The 26176-nt window shown below is 48.8% G+C and overlaps 1 protein-coding gene across 2 annotated transcripts in view; it reads right to left on the bottom strand.

Annotated features, from left to right (window-relative positions):
- Window positions 1–19306, bottom strand: part of LOC115326317 (nuclear receptor subfamily 2 group C member 2) — a 50605-nt gene extending 31299 nt beyond the window's left edge. Inside the window, exons 1-4 of one of the 2 annotated variants that reach the window (XM_029987150.3) lie at window positions 18800–19258; window positions 15375–15454; window positions 8962–9072; window positions 3250–3624 (exon numbers count right to left, since the gene is read on the bottom strand). In XM_029987150.3, coding sequence (XP_029843010.2) covers window positions 3250–3624; window positions 8962–9028 — 442 coding nt within the window. In that variant the 5' untranslated portion in view covers window positions 9029–9072; window positions 15375–15454; window positions 18800–19258. Of the gene's footprint in view, window positions 1–3249; window positions 3625–8961; window positions 9073–15374; window positions 15455–18799 lie in introns of both variants that reach the window. The other variant, XM_029987149.4, reaches the window with a different exon arrangement.
- Window positions 19307–26176: the final 6870 nt, after the last annotated feature.

Genomic DNA, 26176 nt, shown 5'->3' with positions numbered 1-26176 from the left:
GGTAAAATTTAGTGCCCGCCGATACCTTTTCAAAGGTGTGAAAAAAGACATTATGTTTGCACAAACAGTATCACACAGTGTATGTCAGCATGGCTACTGCGCATGGCTTTTCAAAAAGGAAAAGTGAAGTTGTGGCGACCCTACTGAGCCAATTCAGGTGACAGTAGTACATGGAAAAAGATGGTTCTATTCGTTAGCATAAAAAACGAAAACACCAAAACTGTCCTGCCATAACCCGCAATAACTCGCATTTACTTGCGGCATGGGGTACTAGCTAGGTCTAAAGCGGGACGCCGAGCCTCACAACCTCGCACGGGCCGCCTAGCGAGGCAAAGAACACTAAAGTCGCAGAGCGTCATTTCTATGGTGCTGTCTGTCAAGGGTCTCGCTTTAGCACTCCATTTCACAAATGTCAACGGTGCAGACAAAGCAGAAGCAGATGAAGTTAGCTCAGCAGAATGCTTTGTTTGTATGAAAACTCCTGCAGAAAAGGCACTTTCCAAAGCCGCCTGCTCGTGCCCTTGTCGGCTTTGCAGGTGTTTGTGAGATGAAGTACAGCTGGTGAAAAGGTGGGAAGCACTAAAAATGTTTTCATGGTTCTAGTTGTAGGAAGGACGTTTCTGTTTTTATCAGACAGATTTTGAATCATGACGTCTAGCTACGATTCAAGCTAGCCCTTGTCCAAAGAGCAGTACACGAAAAGTACACTACTAATTGTACACTTTTGTAAGAAGCCTATGTACTTCAGAAAGTACATAGGCTTAAAGTGCATTGCAAATTTACTAATAGCATATTGAGAATGTACCTCGAGTGCACAGACTGCAGAGCATGTTAATCAAATTGTACAGTTATTTTTAGTCATATCTGTACCAGACAGGTCTACAAACGCAAGATGGTGTGGAGATTCAGCGAAATGTTGCAGGCTTTCGAGGGTTGATGAGTGTGAGATCCCTGTGGGGTATTTACGTGTATAATTTATGCAGGTGGGGCAATACCCTCGAAATTGATTGATTTCACGGCCACCATACTTAGCTTCATACGACGTTTTCTGTAAACCTTAGCAGCTAGATTGGGTCAGTGCACGGTAATTTATTTAATCTACAGCACTCCACTGAAATAAAATAGATGTTAAAGGTAGGCCAAAAGAAAACTTCAGCAAAATGACATTTACTTTATGTCGGGGTTCTCCCCAAGGCATGCAACAGTGAATTTGCTGCCACCAGTCTAGCTGGCCACCCCTCCTCGTTTGATAACTCACCTACCTATGTATTTTTGCCACAGCCAGACCAGACTAACCTGATTTAGTAAATGCACACAAAGTGGCAGGTTGCCATGCTCGGTGGACTTCCATAGTACTGCACGTATATACAAATCACCGTGAATGGAATCGCTAATGAAGGAGCGACCAGGCTGTCCCCAGACACAACTTCTCTTGGTTGTAATGAAATTCCTAAACATTTCTGGGAAGAGCCCCGATTTTAGGCGTATTTTTGCAGGTAGCATGCCAGAGAAACGGCTAAGCTGGCACAAGCTTGACAAGCATGCTGCACGGGGTGTGACTTGGGCCTAATGCAGTTTTTCTCAAAACATTGTCTAGCACCAGAGTACTTTTCTTGGGCGTTTCTATGTCTTTCCTCTGGATCACCACATAATTGCCAAAGTGCTGGACTTGAGCCAAGGATGACGCGTACCAACCGAAGAGCCGCTGCAGCAGTGAAACCTAAAACTGGCACTCGCGTGGCAATTAAGGCCCAAAGATGCCAGATGACGACCAAACTGCCAGTAGCGATGCTTAACTTCGGCACTCGCTTGAAGAACTAGGGCCAAGATACCCACAGTCCCAAAAAAAGAAGGCCCAACAAAAGGTCAAGTTTGGCTCTTCCTCGGCCTTTCTGGGTTTTCAAGGCCCTAGACGAATTCCGAGACAAAAACCGAATTTTGGCCCGAAGAACCACGCTGCCCGGATTCCCGTTTCATAAAAGTGCACAATCGGCATCGGTACACCCATGGCACTCTTTACCTAGGAAGATCTCTAGCCGGTAGACGCGCACGTGAGGGCAACGCGCCTTAGGGCACCGTAGAAGCTTGCGTTGCAAGCTTCTAGACTGCCAACGAGAAGAAACTTGCGTTGCAAGCTTTCGCTCGCTGGCTTCTAGGCTGCACAGACTTCACCCACATATGCATAAACGCAACGAGTTTCAACAGAGGCGTGTTGCTGGAGATCCTGCAAGACGGCACCCTCGAGAAAGGTACGGGCGAGAACTTAAAGGGATGCTGAACCAAAATTAAGATTTCACAAAATAAGCTTGCAGAAGTGTTCAACAGGGCACCACAAACCACGAAACATCACTCATATAGCCATATCTCGAGCGGATGGCCGAATTTCCGAAAAATAAAGGAGGGAATGAGGGAGAATGTTGACGTCATCTTATCGCAGAAGAGTTGAGGAGACGAAATGGCCTCGCTCCCTTTCCTCTCTGCGCCCTCGCGGAGTCAAAACGAAAAGAGGAGGAAATGAGAATCGGGAGGTCACGCGTCTTTTCGGCCTTATGCGAGCGTGCTCTACTTTTACAAAAATAGGACGATCCGTTGGAGATGCCACTTTATGAGCGACGTTCTGGGATTTGTAGAGTCCCGCTTATTGGTTCTGCGCTGTTTTCTGAAACTCGATTTTCCATTCAGCATTCCTTTAATGCGAAATGAGAAGCGTTTACCGCGGCAGTTGCCGACAAAACGAGAATGGCGGTGAGTCTCTTTCCGACGCTCGGCGACCGGCACGCGCTCGTAGCCTTCCACCATGCTCTGGCTGCACGTGCACAATCGAGGCTCAAGAGACGCCAAAGCATCATTGAAGGTAGGAAACACGCCGGAGGTGGGGCAAATGAAGCACCTCTCTACTCGTCCCGTCAATGACTGTAATATGCGCCCCCAGTGAGTAGAGGGATCGCTGGCAGAGTGCAAAGGCGCACCGCAGCTAAGAGCATGGAGCGAAAAGTTGCACCGCAGAACCCAAGAATCCCGGGCTCAATCCCCACCCCCGCCCGTCTCATTCCGGACGAGCGTCGTACCGGAGTGCAGTCGTGTACCGCTACTGCGTGGCGCGTGTTAAAGACCCCGGGTTGGTAGTGGTACCGTGCCAGCTGAACTTCCCATCTACGGCGAAGACACCGTGGCACCCGTCGAGGCCGATCGACTTCCCGCTGTCCAAACGCACGTGCGACCCGATTTCGCCACCTGCGAAGCACTCACAGTCGGCGCGCATGCCCATGGTGAGGCACTTGTGGAGGCGGCAGTACTGGCAGCGGTTGCGGTGGTGCTTGGTCACCTGGCAGTCCCGGCCTCCCCTGCAGCTGTAGGCCAGCTGCTTGCGGATGCTGCGCTTGAAGAAGCCCTTGCAGCCCTCGCAGCTCACTGCCCCGTAGTGCCGCCCCGATGCGCGGTCCCCACACACCACGCACTGTTCGAGGGGCACCGGAGCCGTGGCGGCGGTGGCACCTCGGCGAGGCTCCTGGAGCTCTTGGAGGCACAGCGCCGCCCACTCCGGTGCGCACGGGCCGCCGCCGCCCCCGCCGCCGCTCTCCTGGGTGTCCCCGGACTCGGGACTGCCGGGGCTGCTTCCATTCTCTGCACGGACGCAACGTAGGAAAGCTCGGTCAACGGGACTATGTGGAGACGCCCAATGTGCACCGTGTCTCATTGACTCCGTCATTATTAGTGCACTCTTTCAACGTGCAGTCTCAGACTCGGTCGATGAGACTTAGCATAGGTATGGCGCCTGGAGAGTGTCTCTGACTGGTCTGTGCACCGCGTCCTCAAAAGTGGTCCCTCTATTTCCGCCCCATGACGTCAAGGAAGTTTCGTGCCCAACGCAATCCTGACCGTGGCACAGCAGCAGACGTGCACGCAGCGGATGCCCGTTCTGCTGCAGGTCACTCTTTGGCCAGACAGTAACCACAGCAGACGCGCGATGGGATGCCATCGTTGCGGCATCCCATGACCAATGCCCTCTGACTAGTCGCCATCATTGTGACATCAGATAGCGTGACACTCTGCTCTTGTGATCTCATTTGTTCGCACTTTGGGACTACTTTTGATGCATCGGTGATAGAGGACAGTAAACACACTATTCAGACGCATTCCAGACACCTCGAACGTAAGCAGTCTCACCGACCTGGTCAATGAGACTTAGCACAGTGCTCTAACATACTACATAAAGTGTTAGTGAATCGGTCAATCAGACTTTAAATTTAGCGCAGCCACCTACTGTATTTGGACCTATACTTGTTGTCATCAAGAAAAAAGTAAGTTTTGCGTATTGTTCACACGCCACACGAAGTAGTTCTTACAAAATTTGGTTGTCGGAGGAAGAAGCGATGCTTTTGATGTTTGAAGCTCGTATGTCTTGATAAGATACATACATCTAAAATGCACCTACATATATCTTAATTCTCCACATAAAGAGAGAAATTAGTGGTGCTCCGTGAGAGTCGGACTTTTTGTACTATGGTTCTTGGGGTGAAAACAAGTATAGCACTCTGCCATTACAAGTGTGCCAGACCCAAACCTGCCTTATCCAATGGTCTCTACAATTCATTAGTGTATCTTTCAAACAAATCCATTCAACAATAACAGACCACGGTGCTTGCAGACACTCTTTCCAGGCTGGTTCACACATTTGCTTGCGAGCACTACTGACTGCATCGCGACTGCTCTTAACTACTCGCAACGAGAAAACACGCCGGCACAGTGGCGCCATCTATCGGGTGGCTTTGGAACCCTTCCGATCTGCGTATAATTAGACCGAAGGTTTTGCATACCGTAGGATACCTCGCATCCGACCATTCCACATTAAGCGCCCATTCCCAAATTTGTAAGATCTGGGAAAATACGCACAGTACATTTATATGCAAAATTGATGACCGGACAAGCGCCCATCCCCCATTTTTTTGCCATTATCTCCGTAGTTTGAGTGGGCGCTTGCCCGGTATTTTATGGTACGTGCGACATCAAATCGAGGCCTGTCTATGACATATGGTCGCTTACATCGTTGTCCGAATTCTTTCGAGCCTATGGTGAAAAATTGACGCGTAAAACAGACACAAATCGGAAGTGCCTCAGGGTTACGCGATAAATGGCACCAAGCATTTGCTGCAGTCGGACTTTATATAAAATGGAGTACAAAGAACATTCGTAAGTTTGTTTTCCTGCAGAACGGAAAGAGAGCCAACGACGGCAGACAACCAAAGAATCTCGGTGAGTAACTAAGCTCATAGTACGAATTAGACCAAAAAATGCAATCTGTGGTCGCAGGTGCTTGCTACACAGTCAATCGCACTTAAAGGGGCGGTGTAACAATATTCAGTTGGAATGTTTTTCACTTTACACAAGCCTACTGGCACCAGTGGGACCCAAGCATACTCGCACACAATGCCGGTGGCCAAGGAACATCTTTGTTGCGGCGTAATTTTAAGAATAAAAGCGAGCTTTTTTCCTTCAATCTCTCCTTCGCAAATCTTGACGACGTAATATGGAGGGCGCACTGTCCCCCGGTGACGATGGTTGAATGCGGCTCGTGGATTGGATTCTAGCACTGCGCGAGCACTTGATTTGGGCTCGCGATAATCGATAGCTCGACGAGCATTCGGGTAGTGGCCCGTGCCCAATCGCTTCGATGACAACTCTACTCACAATGTCTGTAACTCAGCGCATTTCCTGTGCTTTGCCAACCCCGGCGCGTGGCTACGATCAACATTGGCGGCATATAATCGGATCCAGATCACGTGGCCGCTTGCTCTGGCTGAGAGTTGACGGGAAAACGGTGATCGTTTTTCTTTCATTTTCTTTCCGACTACCATTGCATGAGGAGAAACACTAACGTTATAAACGTCAGGGGTTCATTCTAAGTGGCATTCACTCAAAATACAAATATCGTAGCATCGTCCCTTGAAACATACATGTGTGAACCAGCCTTGAGTAGAGATGCCCTGCAATTTCTCACTAAATACGCGAGAGATGCTAACGTACGTGTCAACTGCATCGCACACTGAATTGACAGTTTTGGCAGGCGAATGGGAACGGCATTTGGTAGCCGTAACGTCTTTGAGTTCACGTCTTGTGTAACTGCCAATTACTCTCACCAAAAATGTATGCTATGTTACAACCTCCTTTTTCGGAACATTTGATCGAGAAAATTCCCGCCAAAGACATTTTTTGCAAAACACACAACCTAGCCACAACTTTGTATTAATTTACAGCATCCAGTGTTGGGTAAAGTACATCTAAAAGGTACTTCAAGTAAAGTACAAAGTAAATGAGATGCGATGTACTTCAAGTAAAGTAGTAACTACACTGGGTGCAATGTACTTCAAGTAAAGTACTATAAATGCAATGTACTTTCAAAGTAAAGTACAAGTATTTTAACACAATCTTTCATGATGCCCTTTCATTTCCCTATACAGTGATTTTAACCGGTATGCATTGCTCATAGGTAATCAGGGGTGCATGACCGATTTTCAAAAACAGCGAAAAATATTTGATTAAGTGGCCACAGAGCAGTTATGTTCAGAAATGAAGTCAAAATCAGAAGTCCCTCCTCTGAATTTGGAACCGCTTGCACTGGATTGTTGCACCCAAGGGGGTCAAATGTACTTGGAGAGAGCATGACGTCAGCCCCGTAGCTTCCGCTAGGAATCCTCTCATAGAGGAGTGTCCTCTCCTTAAAGAACACACGCAAAGAAAAAAAACTTTTTTTTAAACAGGCTAGATGGAAAATAATTTTATAAAACGAATTTACAACTAAGAAAAAAAATTTAGAGCTATATTTACTACGCAAAACGAATTTGTAGTTGGCGCCCGCGGGAGCCGCCGCTGGTCACGTGGTAGGCCTGTGTGCCGCCGCGCTGCGTAGCCGCCGCCACAAAGTCACGCCGCCGCCGCACGCTGAGCGTTCTGCGACACCGCTTCAACGTGTTTCTCCACGCCGTCATTGCCGCCGCCGCACAAGTTCGTCTGCTTCAGGGCACCGCCGCCGTCATCTCACCGGCGCACAGGTCTATCACGTCTGCTTGCGCTTTTTCAGGAGTTTCCTTTGGGCTCTAAAAGCTATTTATTAATCTTAGTTTTTTGTTACACTTCAAACAAAGATGAATAAGTTACTTTTAGACGCCATACGAAGCTTCCGAAAGAGCGCAAGCACGACGTGACAAATATGTACCAGTCACGTGATAAATAGGGGCCACTTTTCGGCGGCGTCCGTAGGCGCCAACTACAAATTCGTATAGCGCCGTAAATATAGCTCTAAATTTTTTTCTTCATTGTAAAATCGTTTTACGATATCCTTTTTCCAACTAAGCTGTTTAAAAAGAATGTTTTTTTCCTTTGCATGTGTCCTTTAAGGGAAAAAACAGTGAGTGTGCAAGCGAGCTGGTGATAATTAATCATAATATGACACTTGAGATTGGGGTGCGAAAAAATTAAGGAACTTTCATGTCGAAGGAAAAGACAAAAGAGAATGTCTCAAAACATTGGGATATTCTCCTCTGTTGTCTTTTTCTTCGACTTGAAAGCTTAATTTTTCCCCACCACAATCTCAGGTGCTATATTATGATTAATTTTTCTCTCCTAATATTTTAGACCTCCTCGCTTACCGACTGAGAAGTAGCCAAAGTTCAAAAAGCTATGTGAAAGCCGCCCCCAGAAAAAACGGAGCAATGCGTCGTCTGCTCACGTTTCTAATGAGAGTAGAATACCACTCCCAGTATTTCTTCAAAGCTGACGAAGCATAATTTCGTGATACAAACTTACCAAAACCAAATTTGGGAAATGCACTTTGAAGTCGGGAATTGAACTTTCCTCGGTAAGCACCGGACAAAATACTTTAAGTGAAGTACAAGTACATACTCGGAGAATGTACCTCAAGTAAAGAACAAGTTTCCTAAACCTACTTGAAGTAGTACTTTAAGTACAATGTACTTTTAAGTACTTCTCAACACTGACAGCATCATATCCTGCAAAACCCGTGTATGAGACCACTTCTGAATAAACCATTCGCCAAATTACCCCAGCATCAAATAAAATGCTAAGAACTTAGGTACATCTGCTGTGTGCGCTCACCTTCCTTATACAAAACATTCCAAGTAAATAACCAAAATAAAGCATTTGCGGAATGCGCGTGCTAAGTGCCATTTGTTTTAAATTTTTGCTTTCGAACAATTAAAGTTTCAAACGCCAGCATATGCAGCGCGTGTCCCACACTCCCAGCATTCTCTTTGGTGTTTGGGTAATTCGGCAAAAAGGCTATTGGGGGTTTGACCCCTCAGGGCCATTTTGTAAAAGTTATGCACCCCAAACAACCTTTAACTATGATCTGACTAATGGCAACACATGCTCCAAGCAGGCCACAAAAAAGAAGAGATTTCGATAAATGCTATATGGCTATGCTCTTCTTCTGTATGCACGACTGAACATTGTAGATTCATTTTCACAAAATCCATCAGGATTTGAGGAGCAACTAACTAATGCTGAACTTCGACAGCCTTAACAAATACAAATGAGCAAAAAGAGCTCGCAAGAAAAGATTGTGAAGGAGAAACTAAATAAACCCGACAGTTCTGTTGTTTCCTGCATCCACACTCTAGCCAGCCCCTGCCCACTTGCAGTTGCAGTTGACCACATTTGGTCAACTGCAACTCAATTGCCTCAAGCTCGAACCGCGACACGTTTGTTCACTCCCAAGCTTTGCTTCTTGCCTCGCTTCATCAAACCCCAGACCTACACAGGGCTGCCTACATTCCCTTCGTAGACCACTGAAGACATCGCTAGTCGCTACAGCATTTATTTCATGTTTCAGGGTTGTCTACGGTCCATTTGTAGACCCCTGAAGCGGTCTATGATCACTACAGCACTCGTTTCCTATAGCGGGGTCGTCTACATTCTCTTTGTAGACTGCAACCACCCACGTACCTGAGCCTCCGGCGAGGGAGGTGGGGCTCTGGCGCTCCTCCTTGATGTCCTCCTGGGCCGAGGCCATCAGCCTCGTTCGCACACCCTCCTCAGGACCACATGGTTGGGGACCTGCGGGAGAGGCCGTCTGGGGTAAATTGCTTTCAAAACATAGTTTGCTGCTGTTACTTTAAAACAGTTAATTGCATGAAGCGCAAGTAAACCACGTATATTTATGTTGCGACCAAGCAGCGGTGGCTTCTCAATATTGTTATTCGAAAGTATCTTTCGCTCGATGGCAAACACACCCTCTAAACAAGCAGCGCACTGGTGCTGATGGAATGGCTGTATGTTGCACGAACATGTTTGACTGCCGGTTCGTGACTCGTGAGAAACTATGTATTCGTAAGCTGGCATAAAGCAAGCATGACATCAAAATGTCAAACACCATTTGGAAAGTGCAAGGAACGGCTAAATTGTACTCGTGCAATTACATTCTCACCCACAAGAAACTGAGAAGTGACGACAAAAGTAACATTATCACTTTCATCCCTACTTCAGGAAAAGCAATGAAACTAGAGTTACAAGTTACAGTAAAAAAAAGAAGTAACATGTTACAGTTAAAAAGTAAAAAAGTTACAGTACCAGTTACTTGTAACATGTTACAAGTAACTGGTACTGTAACTTTGTTACTTTGTTACCCAAGACCGAAGAAAGCCGAAAGTCATCTCAAGCGCATGTTAAGATTTTATAGGAAAAGTCAGTCACATCACTGATAAAAAAAAGCTTCCAGGTTTTTTTGTATAATGCTCATCATGTCTTGGCATTAATGCAGCCAAGTACGACCACTGGGTATGTGGTGATCGAGTACCACCAGTAGTTGAGACAAACTCCAATGGTAATTGACTCCAACATAGACATTGCTAAACATTCATTTCAATTAATTTTAATACGCTATATTGCAACATGTGTTTGCAGACTTTGAATTACCGCTTTCGAGGGGGTCATCGAAAGAAGTTTAATGAAAATCGAGGACAATTATTTTTTTTTTTAATTACCACACAAAAAGTAATTAGGATGTTTAAAACCCGACACGGTAGTGATACATGACCACACACCAGTACAATACTTGTCCAGAACGAGACGGGTGGGGGTGGGAATTAAATCCACGGTACCCGAGCTCAGCAGCGCGAGTTTTCTCTCCATATGCTCCAAGGCGCAGTGCAGTAATGCACCCCCGTCAATGGTTTTCCCCCCTCCCTTACACCTGAGTACCCTCTGTTGAATCTTCAACTATTAAAAATTGAACGAAAGAAAGTGAGGAAGAAGATGGGAACTATTAGACCCTTGAAAATAGCGAGCGCTCGCATATTTGGACATTCGAGTATCTGGTATCGGCGGCGGAGCGACAGCTCTCAGGGACACACAATGCAACGGACAAAGCTGGTCGTCGGCAGCGCTGCTGTTCTCACCAGGTGGAGAGAATAGCCTGTGAGCACCAGCTGTTCTCTACACCACCCTTGCCCTACAATGCTTCGCCAGCGTATAGCACGAAAAGCGTCCCACTGGGCGAGCACAGCTCATATATTTTTTGCCTTCGCTTATAGGCAACTAATCATCGTACCCTTCCAAGGGAATGAGCATACCCCCAAGTAGGCTGGCATTTTTTTGCGCCTCGATAGCAGCTTCAGTTGTTTGGTAGGAATATTGACGCCTCGGTACCGCATTGTATCGCTTCACTGACCTTCCGAGCAGCTCCTAAGTAGACTTGTAAAACAGCACTGCATCCCTCCTATGTTCTTTTAACTTTCTATCCTCAAGTACCGCCGGCACGATCGCCGTAGCGGCTGCGTCCAGAGCACTAGTGCAAACATTGAAAGTGGAGTGCTGCGAGAGAGTACAGATTAAACTTTTCCAGAGGTGAGCAATGCAGCGAATTTTTCCGAATTGATCGCCGCGCTCAGCACTTTACAAGAATTGGAGCAACAAGTCGCACGCGGAGATGTCGCTTGCATTTCACAAGGGGCGCAAAAATCTGTTTGGCGAGCTTGTTATTTGCCAGCTAGAAGGGGCTACATGTTATTGTGAAAGACGTGGATAAGAAGAAATTGTGCAGCACGTCACTTTTCGTTCCAATCTTCAGCTACTCCGTCTCCATTAAAGGGATACTGAAGCGAAAATTGAAATACACCTATTATGATCAGAAATAGGCTTAATATGATCAATGATATCCGTAAATCATAATCGCGCGTTTGTATTTTGAACGGATGGCTGTATTTTTCACCCTGAGGGGCCCGATTGGGCGCGCGCTCTAAAATCAGCCATCGGAGAGCGCGATGAGTCTTGGGATATTGGGCGCATTCATGACGTCACTTGTACCAGACGGGAAAGGCTACGGCGTGGATGTTGTGGTTACGAGTGTTGCCACTTGGTGGCGCGTCGACGATTTACGACCTGTGACAACGTGGCCGTTTGAGATGTGCAAGGGCTGCACACGCGCTGCACCACGGCAAGCCGGCAACCACGGCACCACTGACAAAACCAGCTCTGAGGCCGGATTCTCAAAGAGAACTTACGACGAAAAAAGTGTGTACGACAAATTTGAGAGAAAACCCGTATTCTCGAAACCAAATTGTCGTAACTTTTGCGCAGGTTACGACAGAATCCTACGACAGCTCCGCAGCTGTCTTATGCACTTTTTACGATCAAATCAGCATGGCCGACAGCGTCGCTCAGTCACTTGATAGCAACGACCAACGGACATTTATTTTTCTACATGCTCTTCTCGTGCGTCCCGACTTTAACCAGCAAGAAAAAAGGAAGGAGTACTTGAAACAGACCACGACGATCAAGAACGCAGGATCCACAAACACCCGAGAAGAGCTACAACGGCCACGATTCTACCGACCAAGCGAGCTCGGCAGAATATAGTAGGCCTAGCAGCAACACCGACTCGGTGCACCGTTGCTCTGGCGGTCCTTGGCCAAGACCGTCTGCCCATGACCGGCTGGCTTGCTGAATGGAATATGCCCGCGTGACCCTTGTGGACCCTTCCCGGATGAATAGTTTGATCCCCGAACTAAATTTCAGAGGTCAATCTTTTCCCCTTGTCATCTCGATCTCCTTGTTTTCCGAGACAGCGGTGACGAACGCTGTCGTCGAAAAGGGACTCTCATTGATGCTATCTCCTTGTTTTGTGTGATATAGAGCTCAAATAAACGCCATACAAATTACCTTTGCAACACGGTATGTACACTTTGTTATTAGTATGCCATTTTTATTCTGACACGACGCTACGTCACTGTCGAGCTACAGCAGTTCGTGGGAGCTATGCGATGTCGGTCCAACCTTTCTTTGCCGAGTGTCATGTCAGTATCGAGTTGCAATCGTAAAAGTTCGGTCCAGAAGCGCTTACCGAAACATGGTCTAACAGAGCGAATCCAGCACTTCGATCAAACGCGCGTGTCCGCTCCGACTGTGAACAGGTATTTGCGTGGCCCTTGCTGACACTCTCGCAGTTCAAACATATCTTTTTTAACGTCGACTCGCAGCTCGCGACTCGCAGCAACTAATACCGGCCATGCCACAAGCATGCTCGGGTCGTGTCGTGCAAAGAGCCGCAACGAGAACGAGCTCACTGTGGCCAACTATGCTTTGGCTTTCTCCGCCAAGGCTTTGCAAACGCGTTCAGGCCTAGGCTAATTCTGCCGGCACGCCGTATTGCCGCAGAACGGCGCTGCTCCTATGCCACAAGTGATGTCACGAGAACTTTCCCACCATCCACCAGATGTGAATTTAAAATTGTTTAATTAGGTTTAAAATTAGTTCTCCTGTGTTTTACAGCGTGATATTGATATTTCTGAGGTGGTGCCTGTCCCTAGCTCATATTTATGCAGAAAGATTGGCGCTAAAATTTTGTTTCCGTACCCCTTTAAAGGAACACTGAAATTAAAATTAAAATATACCTCTCCGAAATGAGTTAAACCTGATTAACAATATTTGCTCATGACAATTGCGCACTTGTATTTTGAACATATGGCAATATTTTGCATTCTAAACGGCCGATTCTGGCAAGCACATGAAGAGCAGCCGTCGGAGATCGGTATGCGTCTCTGGACATTTGGCGCCTCCGGCTGTTTGTGACGTCATTTGTTCCAACACGAAGTCAAATTTGGGGTTTTACGTGCCAAACCAACAGCGGGCATCTGGCACGCCCCAGCGGAGGACTGAGGATTAAATTGGACCACCTGGGGATCTTTTGACGTGCAACCGAAAGCTCGGTTACACGGCGCCTCCTCCGCAGTAAGCCTCCGTCAGATTGCGGGCACCTCGGCCGGGATTCGAACCCGCCACATGGGGATCCGTAGGCCAGCGCTCTCGCCTCGGAGCCACCGAGGCGGCTGTTCCAACACGAGCAAGTCTACAACGAGGCTAGCATGGTATGAGCCTTGCCACTTGGTAACGTCAACGCGTTACAACCTTGCAATTTGAAATGGCCGAGGACTGGTTGGGCAACATGATAGGAGGCGAATTGACTCTCCTCCCCCCTAAACTACACTGACCTCCTCCTCGTCCTCTTGGTCTCACTGCCCTCTGCCTGTCTTCTTTCCTATTCCCTTGATGCAGGAGTTGAATAGACGTGGGAGAGAAGGAAAATCCAGTGCGGTCAAGTTTGACGGGCCGCGCGTGCTCGGAGCTTGGCGCCATATTTCTGACAAGTAACACTGCTTTTACGGGACAACTGATGTAATGACATCCCTAACTAGCTTTGTGACATCCACCAGCTGAAATGTATTAATCATTTTGTTTGTTTTAAATCAAGTTTTAATTTCTTTACAAACAAAAAATATTGTTATTTCTTTGGTGTTGCAACAAAACAGTCAACATTTGGACAATAAAATAGGTGCTACAGAATTTCATTCCAGTACACCGTCAAACCCTCAAGTGCCTTGGACAAGCTGAGCTCCTTGGCTTTCTGGTTAAAAATGCCATGGATGAGCTTAGTTCGTCCGAGTGGTTTGCAGCGCTGATAATAGATGGCAGCACTCGTTTTAGTGTGAGTCTTCTTTCCTTTTGCCGCCATTGGTAAGATAAATGAGAAGATACACTGGCAACAGTCATTTAAAAACGCCGTCGCTAGCCAACAGAGCACGCGGAACTTCATCACGAAAAAGAAAAGAGATTGTTGAAGAAAGCTCGAGTCACTCGGAAGAACTTGAGCTTTGTTTGTCAAGCAAGGCAATGCTGAAAGCAACTCAAGTGAATCCGATGACGACGACGACAACGATTCGGATGGTGGTGGAGATTCCACACAATCTGCAACCTGTACTGTACTTGGTGTTTTAGTGCAAAAGCATCAACAAGACCCCCCTAATTAACTGTAACAAGGTTCATGAGCACACAGAACTACACTGATTTTTGCGTAATAAACTTTTGAAAGACTAACTGTGATACTAGGGACTAAAACACATCAACGAAACAATATGACAATTTAGGTCACTTAAAAAAAGAAAAAGAAAGTGGCATTTAAAATTATCATCAGCGAGGTTTGGTTTCTGTGCTTCCTCCTGGCCATGCACGAGGGCTGGAATATTGCTCACCCTCTATATCCTCCAATTGGAGCCTGGCACCATGACACCACCGTACCCTCTGCACGAGCGGCAGACAAGCTTGCTCGACATATATACTCCTTGGCTCGATGCTCAAGCTCTAGGCCAACAAACATAAAAGTGCAGAATGCTCAAAAGTGGCAAGAGCTTCCCAAAAGATATCTGCAAGATCACGGGCAAATCCCATGGGCAACCTGCAATGCTGTTTGGTTTGGCGCTATCAAGCGAATGAGCAAGAAACATTGGGTATGCCTGGGAGAGGCGGCTGCATTGTTCAAACATGAGCTATCTCTTTTGTGGCACCGCTCAGCCTAGTGTTTGAAGCGAGAAATGCTGGGTAGGCCAGGAAGCTGCGATCGCATAGCACGCCAGTCCGGCAAAAGCTACGACCCTGGCGGGCCAATTGGAACATGACCTTGTATCGCCGGAGCACGCTTTTACAGCGAAGTAGTATCAGACTTTTCGCTGCGTCATGCTCCAATATGTGCATGTTGCGCTCGTATATGTAGCGCACATCAAAGCCATCGGCACGCTATGTGGGGCCTATCGTTCACCATTTGCCAAGTTACAACGAGACAGGGTATAACCATGGGCTCTCACTCTGCTGGCACTGCCTGGCTGTTGCTGGCTGGCTATAGAGGATAACGTAATGTGCTGTTAAAAAAAAAAACGCTACCAGTCCAACCTCAATAGAATTCACGCTTTTTTTAAAGCACCGACAGCCACTGTTGTTGAACACGCAAAACACGGGTGGTGCACAATAGCACCCGATGTCAAAAGCCCCGTGTCAAAAGCCCCGTGGCAAATGCCCCGTGGCAAACGCACCAGTTTCAGATGCCCGTGATGCAAATCCCCCGTGTCAGGTGGCCGGGTCCTCGGCGCAAGGGTGGAGCATTCTGTTTTAACTAAGAGACAGTAAGTGTACACGCGAGATTGTGTAAGGGGATCATGCTGTACTGGGGCTCAAGTAAGGAATAATTGGATAAAGCTTCCCGTTCTTCAGGCGTACACTATACACATTCACATCTTGTGACATTACAAGTGAGAACAAACAGAAAATATGTGTCACTGGCAAAACATTTACAGTTTTTATGAATAAGCATTGAATCAAAACTTTCGTCGGCTCTAGCACGCACATAATCACGGTTTTGACAGTTCTGTCAAAACTGTTAACCTGCAGCTCAAGGCGACATACTTTTTACATGTACAGCACCAAACACCACTTCCATTACGTAATTCTAAAAATATCTATATACATCTAAGTACATAAGTAGACGTCTGAGTATACCTCCATACAGCGGCGTAGACTTTCCATTTTCGGGGGGGAGGGGGGGGGGGGGGTTGCGCGTTATTCTTTTGCTAGAACTGGAGATTGAAGCTAACGAAAGCACGCTGGGATCCCGTTTCCCATGTATTTTGTCAATAAAAGCAACGTGGGCGTTATTTTGTTTACATGCCGCTACTAGAAGCTCGTTACATGGCACGTAAACAGCGTCTCGGTAAGGATCATGGCCCGGGCCCAGGGGGGGCATGAGCCCCGTTGCCCCCCATAGTCTACGCCTATGCCCCCATAACAGCAGGGTGCATCGTTGGTTATGCATATTTATGCAATTGGCCACTTATAGTACATCATTTTAAGTTTCTCTGCGGTTCAAGTTAACCTTAGTTTGTTGTTTCTTTCACTTAAAAGAGCCTTTGTAGACCTTCAACGGATTAGGTTAAGACATAGAGCAATGCTGGTTGAAGCGCGAAGAGGGTGGGACAGGGGCAGTGAGGACGGGGCTTTTGGCACGGGCGGAATACTGAAAGGGGTACTTGAATGCGCGATCTTCGAAACGTGGGGATAATGACGCGGAGCATTTGCAACGGAGATTCTGCACGCGGGGCAATCGTGCTACACCCGCAAAACACGTGCCTCCAGCGAGAACTGCACAGCAATTTGCTTCGAAGGGCCGCTCATTTCAGTGCTTTGCCGCAATTTGCTTCCAGGGTCTGCACGAGGCACTGGCCCTATGCTTTGGCACAAGGGGGATCGGTGGCCGAGTGAGCTAACGCACACCAGACCGGAGCACATAAAGCGAAAGCTCGCGCTGCAGAACCCAGGATCCTGAATTCAATGCCCACCCCTGCCCGTTTCGATCTGAATGTGCATCATACCGGCGTGCGGTTGTGTATCACTACTGCATGATGCACGTTAAGGACTCCAGGGGCCCTTCCCAGGGTAACTAGGGAGAAGGAAGTGACATCAACAATGCAGCAAATGCAGATTGGATGTTGATTGGTGAGAGTCGCTGATGACGAATATCCGCAGAAGAAAACAAAGAAAAAGTGAGCTTTGTTTTCTTCTGCGGAAATTCGTCATCATTGACCCTCACCAATTAACATCCAATCCGTGTTTGCTGCATTGTTGACGTCACTTCCTTCTCCCTAGTCGTCGCGGGGGTCCAAAAAGCACAACACAGGGCCCCAGGTTAGTGGTTGTACTGCACTGGCTAAATTGCTCATCTACAGCTGGGAGACTCGTTGCCCGTTGAGGCAGACCAAGTTCTAGGCTGCATAAACATACACACAACCCCAATTTGCTTTGGCACATTTAATGCTAGTTGCGAGACAAACACATCGAGGGGCTTTGGTCCAACCGACCTCTTCACCTGCAAGCATGGCTGTTTTGACAACTATGTTGGTGCAGCTGTTACGTCGCTACCAACGCAAATGCAAGCGTCTGCCAGGCCGTCAACGAATGAAGCGGTGGCCCTCGACGTCAATGCCAATAAGCGACCAGCTGTGGCTCGAGGGGGTGTCCCCTGGCCACCCCTTCGGCGGCGTCCAGCGCGGAACCCGACGGGCGGGCAGTCAGTCGGTGCTCACGCAACTCGGTCAAGGCCGCAGGAAACTCTGCGCGCAACGTCGCTTCGCGCGTGGAGGCCCCGCCCGCTTTATCGCGGCTTTGCCGGCGGCGGGCGGCCGGCGGCCAGCGCGGACGCTTTCGTTCCTCCAAATAAAGAACGGGGCCGGCCGTGCCCCCCGAGGACCGCGTGCGGCGGCGGCGAGGTCGACCAGTCGCTTGGGTGGCGACGCGGATCCGCCCGCCCGTCCGCGACCTCAAGAAAGAACAAGAAAGATAAAGGGGCACGCACGGCGCCGCTGCTGCTGCTTCTGTCACGGGTCGAAGATCGCGTCGTCCGTGCGCTCGCGTGCATCTACAGTCGGCCACAAAAGCGTTGGATGCACGAAGTGTCGCGGACGCCAGCTAGCAATCGCGGCGGTCCAAGGCAGAGGAATGACTTTGGGCGGTCGACTTGAGAGCGCTTTCCCGAGGGGTTATTGTGCAGGACGTTTTGCTCTTTTGGCACGCGGAAACCAGTCCGGCGGGTTACGATCGCGAACCGCGGTTCGGAAACTCGTTGGATCAGTGCGGTGCGTGCGAGCCGCGCTGGAGCTAGCTACTTTTTTTGGGTGTTTAGAACGCGAGGAAAAAAGTGCTTCGAGAGAGAGAGAGAGAAAAAAAAAAACGAAATGGAAGTTCGCCCCTTGGTTCGCTATTTCGGGCATTTCGCGAAGGCGCCACGGCGTACTGGCGAGTGCAGCGCGGACTTCAACCCGTCTTTCCATAATAATATATATATATAAAAAAAAAAAGAAAAAAAAAAAGGTGGAACGCGAGCATTTTGTTTGTTTTTTCAGTCGGCAGGCGACGACGCTAACGACGCGACGGCGAACATTTTTTTTTTCCGAAAGGGTCAGGTGTCGTCAGGTTGGGCTGCAGCAGCCGGTGCAGCCGTTGCCGTGATATTTGGTCGTGTCTAGGACCCCGGAAGCGAGCGTTCTCGTGATCACGGCTGCTGTCAAAGGGGCCGTGACATTCGCATCGCTGTCAAAAACCGAATAAGAAAAAGGTTTGCTTGTCGTACGCAGCGTGCGTACGACAAGCAAACAGCCGCAGTTTCACGAAAAGCCGGAGTTGGACCCATTTCCTCGCATATATATTTCGAGGCACCGCGCGATCCTGCAGCCAGCAATATGAAGAGACTGGCGTGAATCCGCGACGATAAAGCGGTATCTCGCCTCTCAAATGGCAGAATGGAAAGTTCAAATCGGCGATGGGCGTGCGAGGCCGAGGACACGCCGCGCACGCGATTCGTAGCAAGCTGTCATCGGTGGCCACTGCCCGGAAAGAACTTCGAACCGAAAACGCCCGAACATTTGGTCGAGGAGAGCCGCCGCCGAGATGATAGGGAATGTGAACAGACCTTTTTCACGCCGCTGCCACGGGTGACCGATGCCTCGTCGAAGGCCGAAGGACTCTGACACGCTCGTTTCCGTCCCGATCACGTCACGGGCCGAACTTGACACTTTTTTTCCTCTCTAGCGGCTGGCGGAACGTGCGAAGAGCGGGCCGACGGCGGAGCAACTGACCTTGCGCGCCGAACGTCACAGGCGTGACCTCTCACAACCACGCGAGCTTTGGCGCCGCCGGCCGAGCGTAACAGCCGAGCGCAGCATGGGAACCAGTCGATCGGAAGGTGAAAGTTCATGACCTTTAAAACGCTGCTGCCTACGCAAATATTTAGGAAAACGCCATTGGTCTAGCGTGTCGAGACGTCAGCACGCCCGCGTTCAGACACGAGAGGACCAAAGGCGCCGAAGGGGCCGAAGGCAAAGGCCATGTTCGGATATTTGACTCCCCTCCGACCCCGAGGCCCCCGTTGACGTAATCCTGAGTGACTCTTGTTGACCCTTCCTCCGTGGCTCCCTCGCTTCCTTCCCAGTTCTGTCAGAGTTCTGTCGCGTCCCTCGCGCCCACGCGTGCCGACGATACCCGTCACGTGGCAATATGTAATCATAAAGAGTCGTGACTCTTTAACTCTGGGAGCGAGCGAGATGCATAAACGAACGCGCATTCGGTCATGTCGCACTTCCCATACTGCATCTCTCGCTTCCGTCGTCTGCAACCCGATCGCGGTGCTGGATTTGTAGATTGCTCGCTCCAAACAAGACCGAAACTAACATTTTGCAGTAATACTAGTCATGAAAAAAACTGCCTCGCGCCTTATAGCAACTTTAGCTCACGATTTTAGGACGATCCGAATACGCTACACGCCCGCGTTTTTAGTTGGAGGCTAACGAAACTGTACTGCCTAATCTTCGCTGTCACTTGAGGTACAACAAGTTTTCGTGCGCTGTCATGGGAGTATCAAGGTTTTCAACAGTTCGCGAAGCACTTTGGAATAGGTGTATTTATATAACACATAAAAAAAGTATATAAAGCTGAATTATTAGTGGTGCGGAAAAATTAAGAAACTTTCACGTCGAAGGAAAAGGAGATGGTCTCAAGTTCTTAGACTTAATTTTCTCGCCTTGAACTTGAAAGTTTTTTTTTTTTTTTTTTTTTTTAATTTTTCCTCGTCAGTCTGAGATAAGTTGCATTATGATTAATTATCCCTAGCTCACCTCGAAAGTTTCTTAATTTTTCTGCTCCAGTTTCAGGTGTTACTGCTCCAGTTTCAGGCGTATCAACCGGGGGGGCAAGGGGGGCGCTTGCCCCCCCCCCAGTCCTCGGGGGGGGGGGGGGGGGGGGGGGGCAAGGCATGTGCTTTGCCCCCCCCCCCTGAAACAGCCGCCACTCGGCAGGGCAAACACCGTCCGGCGGCGCCCAAGGGGTACCAAGGGCACCGCCCCCCCCCCCCCCCCCCGCCCTGGGGGGGGGGGGGGGGTCTGGTTTGCCCCCCCCCCCCCCCCCCACTCAAAAACAAGTTGGTACGCCACTGAGTGTGTTACATCATGATTAATGATCACCATTTCGCCTGCACCGCCCCGGCGAAGGAGTCGCCCATCTTCGTCTGGTCGGACCACTGATCTCCCGCTCCGTGAGTGCGGAGCGGGGATCTTGCATGGTAATTTTTTTCGTTATGCTAGCGTTTCGCTGCGGTTTTCCAGCGTGCTATAGACACGTTTTTCTACTCGTTCGTCGTCATTCGCCGAAGAAGTTTTTTTAAGACGTTGTATACTGTTGAAACTTGATTAATTTGCCGTTGGTGAACAAGTGGAAAATTTTACGAAAGCGCAGTGTCGCAGGAAAAAGGCACAACTCGTCAAAGCAAAGTATCACGCAGCACAGATTTGAAAAACGCTGTACGCGGGTAATTTTTAGAACGCCAAGGTGCAAAACCCTTACCCTGGAGTAAGATCGAGTAAATTTCGGAACACGGCCCTTGGAACAGGTTTGAGACTTTGGGCCAGAGCCACGCGGGAGCCTGTCCCGCCTGTCCCCCACCTGTGCTAGTACTTTTCAATTGGTCCTGCCTCTAGAGTCATTAAATATGCCATTTTTTGCCAAGTGATCCATTACGGTGTCAGAAGACTACCCAATCAATATTTTTCTACAGTGTCACGTATATTATGAACAAAAAAAAACAAAAAAAAAACGTAACTGTTAGAAACCGAAACCGAAACTAGACTTGGGAGGAAGAAGAAATACAGAGGAGAAGAAAGATACCGAAAATCGCGTGGCTATGCAGCTGTTTCTTTTTTTTTTAATTTACGAATTAGCAGTTTTTTAGAAGCCACAAAAAAACGGGTACCGTAGCATATTTTGTTCCTAGTACTGAGTGTGTGGTGTACCCCAACGGCACGTGGATACACATTGTCCGCTACGCGCCATATGGCTCCATAGCAACTGCGTCATCGTTGCTAAGCATAAGATACCAGCCGAACAGTTCGTGGTGTGTACCTTCGATGACCCACGACTTTGATTTAAAGGGATTGTCCGGTCAAATTTTGTATTCGAGAAAACAATCAGATATCATTTTTATTGCCTTGAGACTCATCATACGTGCAATATCTGAATTTTATATGCCCCTCTGCATGAGTAATTGAATTTACACAAAGCGAGCATTTTTTTTTTATTTTTTGTCTCGTCGTTTGTCTGTGAGTGCAGACAAACGACGCACAGCAGCCTCAGCGTGCTTCGTTTTTGTTGTTGTGCGACTTGTTTCGTGCGTGGGTGAGATTTTTGTTGCGCGGTTGGGTGCCACAACCACCAGGCAGCACATGCGAGCCAAGACATGACGTTCCACACTTTTCCGCGAGACGTTCATTGACGAGCGAAGTGGATCGTCGCCGTGCGTAGGGACTGGGTTCCCGTCAAGATCGAGATCCCGCTTATGCAGCAATCATCGCACAGAAGAGAGCTAGGAGCTGAGCCCTAAGCGGACAGAAGGTTCGTAAGCTGAGGTGTGATGCTGTGCCACCGATATTAAACTACGTCCCTCCACTTTTCGCCCAAATCGGATCAATCAATTTGATTATGCAGCGAAACCGAAACCAACAGCTCGGCCATCTGGAAACGATACCAGAAGTTGTATTTAGGATGCGTGCAGCCCGATTCTGTTTGACCCTCGTGTGAAAATGGAGCGTGGCTACGATTCACCAACCAAGCTCGTCCAAGTTAAGTGACGACATGCATTTGAACGATTCGCCGTTTGCCTTTGACCCATGGACGTCGCCTCCAAGGGAACGACTCGCAGCCTCATCACCGATCCAGTGGATCCGCCGACAAGTGTACCCAGATGCCGCTTTGTGTACCTAGGTGCCGCTTCTTCGATCGGTGGCCGTCGCTGTTGTGTTTGCGCGAAACGGCATACGTTTGCTCGAAGCTTGTGGCTGTCTGCGAGTAATTTCCTGCTAAAAGGCGTGACTTCGTTTGTACATGCTTGGGAACTGCATTAAAAGAACCGTATTTCAGTAGGGTATTTTAGTAGGTTTTGTGACGTCACGCAGCGCCTATGGATGTCAGCCATTGACACCGGCGAAGGGTGCAGTTTCGTACATATATCGGCTCATGAAAGGTTTAATCAATAACGGGAGATCATATATATCAAAATAAAAATGACTTTTGTCCACATGAAGGCTCCCTCGACGTAACGAGTGCAAGAAATTGAGTATTTCCGGTTTCGACCGGACAATCCCTTTAAACCCTTGGTTTAAACTAGGGGTGTCGCGAACTTTTGTCGAATCGAACTTCCGGGGTTCGACTGGGTCGAACCGGTTCGACGAACCTTCGAACTTTTCACCAGATTCGACCGGTTCGACTTTGTAGACAGTGTGGCCAGACCTTGATACAAGCATATCTAGGTTTGGAGAGTTTTTTTTAAGAAAAGGTTTTTTTTTATTTTATAAACAGTTGCAATTAAAAGAAACTAATTTTAATCATTGAAGAAGTTAACAACTTAATTTTTTTTTGTACTGTATTAAGTGAAATAACCGATCAGCGCTGCCCTTAATTTATCCCTTAGCCATCACCATCCAAACCGAAGCCAACTGGCCAGCCTGTCGCGCATGCGCACACGAGTCGAACCTCAATACAAGGTTCGTCGAATTTTCTACTAAAAGTTTGAAAAAGTCGAACCTGGTCGAACTCGAACCTCGGCCGGTTCGCGACACCCCTAGTTTAAACCATAAAAAACGGCACGTGACCACGGAGAAGAGAGTGAGCGCGACTTAAACCGGTCAGTTCTCGATCGGCGGTTTTCGGGCGGAAAGAAAACGACCAATCGGAAACTGGCCCATTTGAGCCGCGCTCACTCTCTTCTGCGTGGTCACGTGCCGTTTTTTATTGTTTAGACACAACTACCAAAGATAATCAAAGTCGTTGATCATCGAGAGCGCCCACTCAATGCCAAAAACAGGCAAAAATATGATGCCCATTTTTTGCGGCTTAGCTGCAAATACGTCGATTGTTGAAAAAAAAAAAAAAAAAAAAAAAAAAAGTTGCATGGTTACTCGACTTTTGGTAACTTTCTCCTCTACATTTCTTCTTCCCCAGTGCGGCTTCGGTTTCGGTTTCGAGCAGTTGCGGTTTTTTTTTTGTTTTTTTTTTACTTTTATTAAAAATATATGTGGCACTGTAGCAAAGTATTGATTGGGTAGTCCTCTAACACCATAATAAATCGCCTGGCAAAACATTAAAAAAAATAAAAAATAATGTTTTCTTTTAAATTTTATTTATGGTTATATTAATTATTTTAAAATCATGGTGGCCAGTTATATGAAGCTTTTTCTTAAATCACAAGAAACGCTTTTCCGTCCTCCAGAAATGCTAACAGTTTGCGACAGAGCAAAATGATATCACCCGAGTTTCCTGCTAATGCCGCATCTAACGCTGAGAAAGTCAATCAGTAGTTGTGTCTGCTAAGCACCAAGATGACGGCGCCCACTAGCAGATCAGGGAACGGAGTGCCAACACCAACGTTACTAAAACACAAACTCAGCCTTGAAACCCGAAACGCTTGCATCCACTGAGAACACACCAAATGAAACGAAATGTAGGATAGATGATGAAATGGAATATTGACTGATCTCGCACTAAGATACGACACAGCCACGGTGGAAAAAAGCATTTAGGTGATGGCTCTCTGTCCGACGCGGCGACCACATTATGTTCGGTGCACCGATCGCTTCACTTGCACAAGGATAGATGGCGCCCAAGTATCGGGTCCCTCCCCAACCGACCGTTCTGGTTGTTTCTCCCAGCGGTAGTCCCGCATTCCCTCGCTCACCGCTTCTTGTTTCACCCACGGTGGAAGAAACACATTCAGGTGATGGCTCTGTCTGACGCGGCGACCACATTATGTTCGGTCCACCGATCGCTTCACTTGCACAAGGATAGATGGCGCCCAAGTATCGGGTCCCTCCCCAACCGACCGTTCTGGTTGTTTCTCCCAGCGGTAGTCCCGCATTCCCTCGCTCACCGCTTCTTGTTTCACCCACGGTGGAAGAAACACATTCAGGTGATGGCTCTGTCTGACGCGGCGACCATATTATGTTCGGTGCACCGAGCACTTCACTTGCACAAGGATAGATGGCGCCCAAGTATCGGGTCCCTCCCAAACCGACCGTTCTGGTTGTTTCTCCCAGCGGTAGTCCCGCATTCCCTCGCTCACCGCTTCTTGTTTCACCCACGGTGGAAGAAACACATTCAGGTGATGGCTCTGTCTGACGCGGCGACCACATTATGTTCGGTGCACCGATCGCTTCACTTGCACAAGGATAGATGGCGCCCAAGTATCGGGTCCCTCCCCAACCGACCGTTCTGGTTGTTTCTCCCAGCGGTAGTCCCGCATTCCCTCGCTCACCGCTTCTTGTTTCACCCACGGTGGAAGAAACACATTCAGGTGATGGCTCTGTCTGACGCGGCGACCATATTATGTTCGGTGCACCGAGCACTTCACTTGCACAAGGATAGATGGCGCCCAAGTATCGGGTCCCTCCCAAACCGACAGTTCTGGTTGTTTCTCCCAGCGGTAGTCCCGCATTCCCTCGCTCACCGCTTCTTGTTTCACCCACGGTGGAAGAAACACATTCAGGTGATGGCTCTGTCTGACGCGGCGACCACATTATGTTCGGTGCACCGATCGCTTCACTTGCACAAGGATAGATGGCGCCCAAGTATCGGGTCCCTCCCCAACCGACCGTTCTGGTTGTTTCTCCCAGCGGTAGTCCCGCATTCCCTCGCTCACCGCTTCTTGTTTCACCCACGGTGGAAGAAACACATTCAGGTGATGGCTCTGTCTGACGCGGCGACCACATTATGTTCGGTGCACCGATCGCTTCACTTGCACAAGGATAGATGGCGCCCAAGTATCGGGTCCCTCCCCAACCGACCGTTCTGGTTGTTTCTCCCAGCGGTAGTCCCGCATTCCCTCGCTCACCGCTTCTTGTTTCACCCACGGTGGAAGAAACACATTCAGGTGATGGCTCTGTCCGACGCGGCGACCACATTATGTTCGGTGCACCGATCGCTTCACTTGCACAAGGATAGATGGCGCCCAAGTATCGGGTCCCTCCCAAACCGACCGTTCTGGTTGTTTCTCCCAGCGGTAGTCCCGCATTCCCTCGCTCACCGCTTCTTGTTTCACCCACGGTGGAAGAAACACATTCAGGTGATGGCTCTGTCTGACGCGGCGACCACATTATGTTCGGTGCACCGATCGCTTCACTTGCACAAGGATAGATGGCGCCCAAGTATCGGGTCCCTCCCCAACCGACCGTTCTGGTTGTTTCTCCCAGCGGTAGTCCCGCATTCCCTCGCTCACCGCTTCTTGTTTCACCCACGGTGGAAGAAACACATTCAGGTGATGGCTCTGTCTGACGCGGCGACCATATTATGTTCGGTGCACCGAGCACTTCACTTGCACAAGGATAGATGGCGCCCAAGTATCGGGTCCCTCCCAAACCGACAGTTCTGGTTGTTTCTCCCAGCGGTAGTCCCGCATTCCCTCGCTCACCGCTTCTTGTTTCACCCACGGTGGAAGAAACACATTCAGGTGATGGCTCTGTCCGACGCGGCGACCACATTATGTTCGGTGCACCGATCGCTTCACTTGCACAAGGATAGATGGCGCCCAAGTATCGGGTCCCTCCCCAACCGACCGTTCTGGTTGTTTCTCCCAGCGGTAGTCCCGCATTCCCTCGCTCACCGCTTCTTGTTTCACCCACGGTGGAAGAAACACATTCAGGTGCTCTGTCTGACGCGGCGACCATATTATGTTCGGTGCACCGAGCACTTCACTTGCACAAGGATAGATGGCGCCCAAGTATCGGGTCCCTCCCAAACCGACCGTTCTGGT

The sequence above is a fragment of the Ixodes scapularis genome, unplaced genomic scaffold (assembly GCF_016920785.2).
Source record: "Ixodes scapularis isolate PalLabHiFi unplaced genomic scaffold, ASM1692078v2 PGA_scaffold8__174_contigs__length_109621045, whole genome shotgun sequence".
NCBI classification, from domain to species: Eukaryota; Metazoa; Arthropoda; class Arachnida; order Ixodida; family Ixodidae; genus Ixodes; species Ixodes scapularis.
This window is presented reverse-complemented; position numbering and strand designations above follow the sequence as displayed.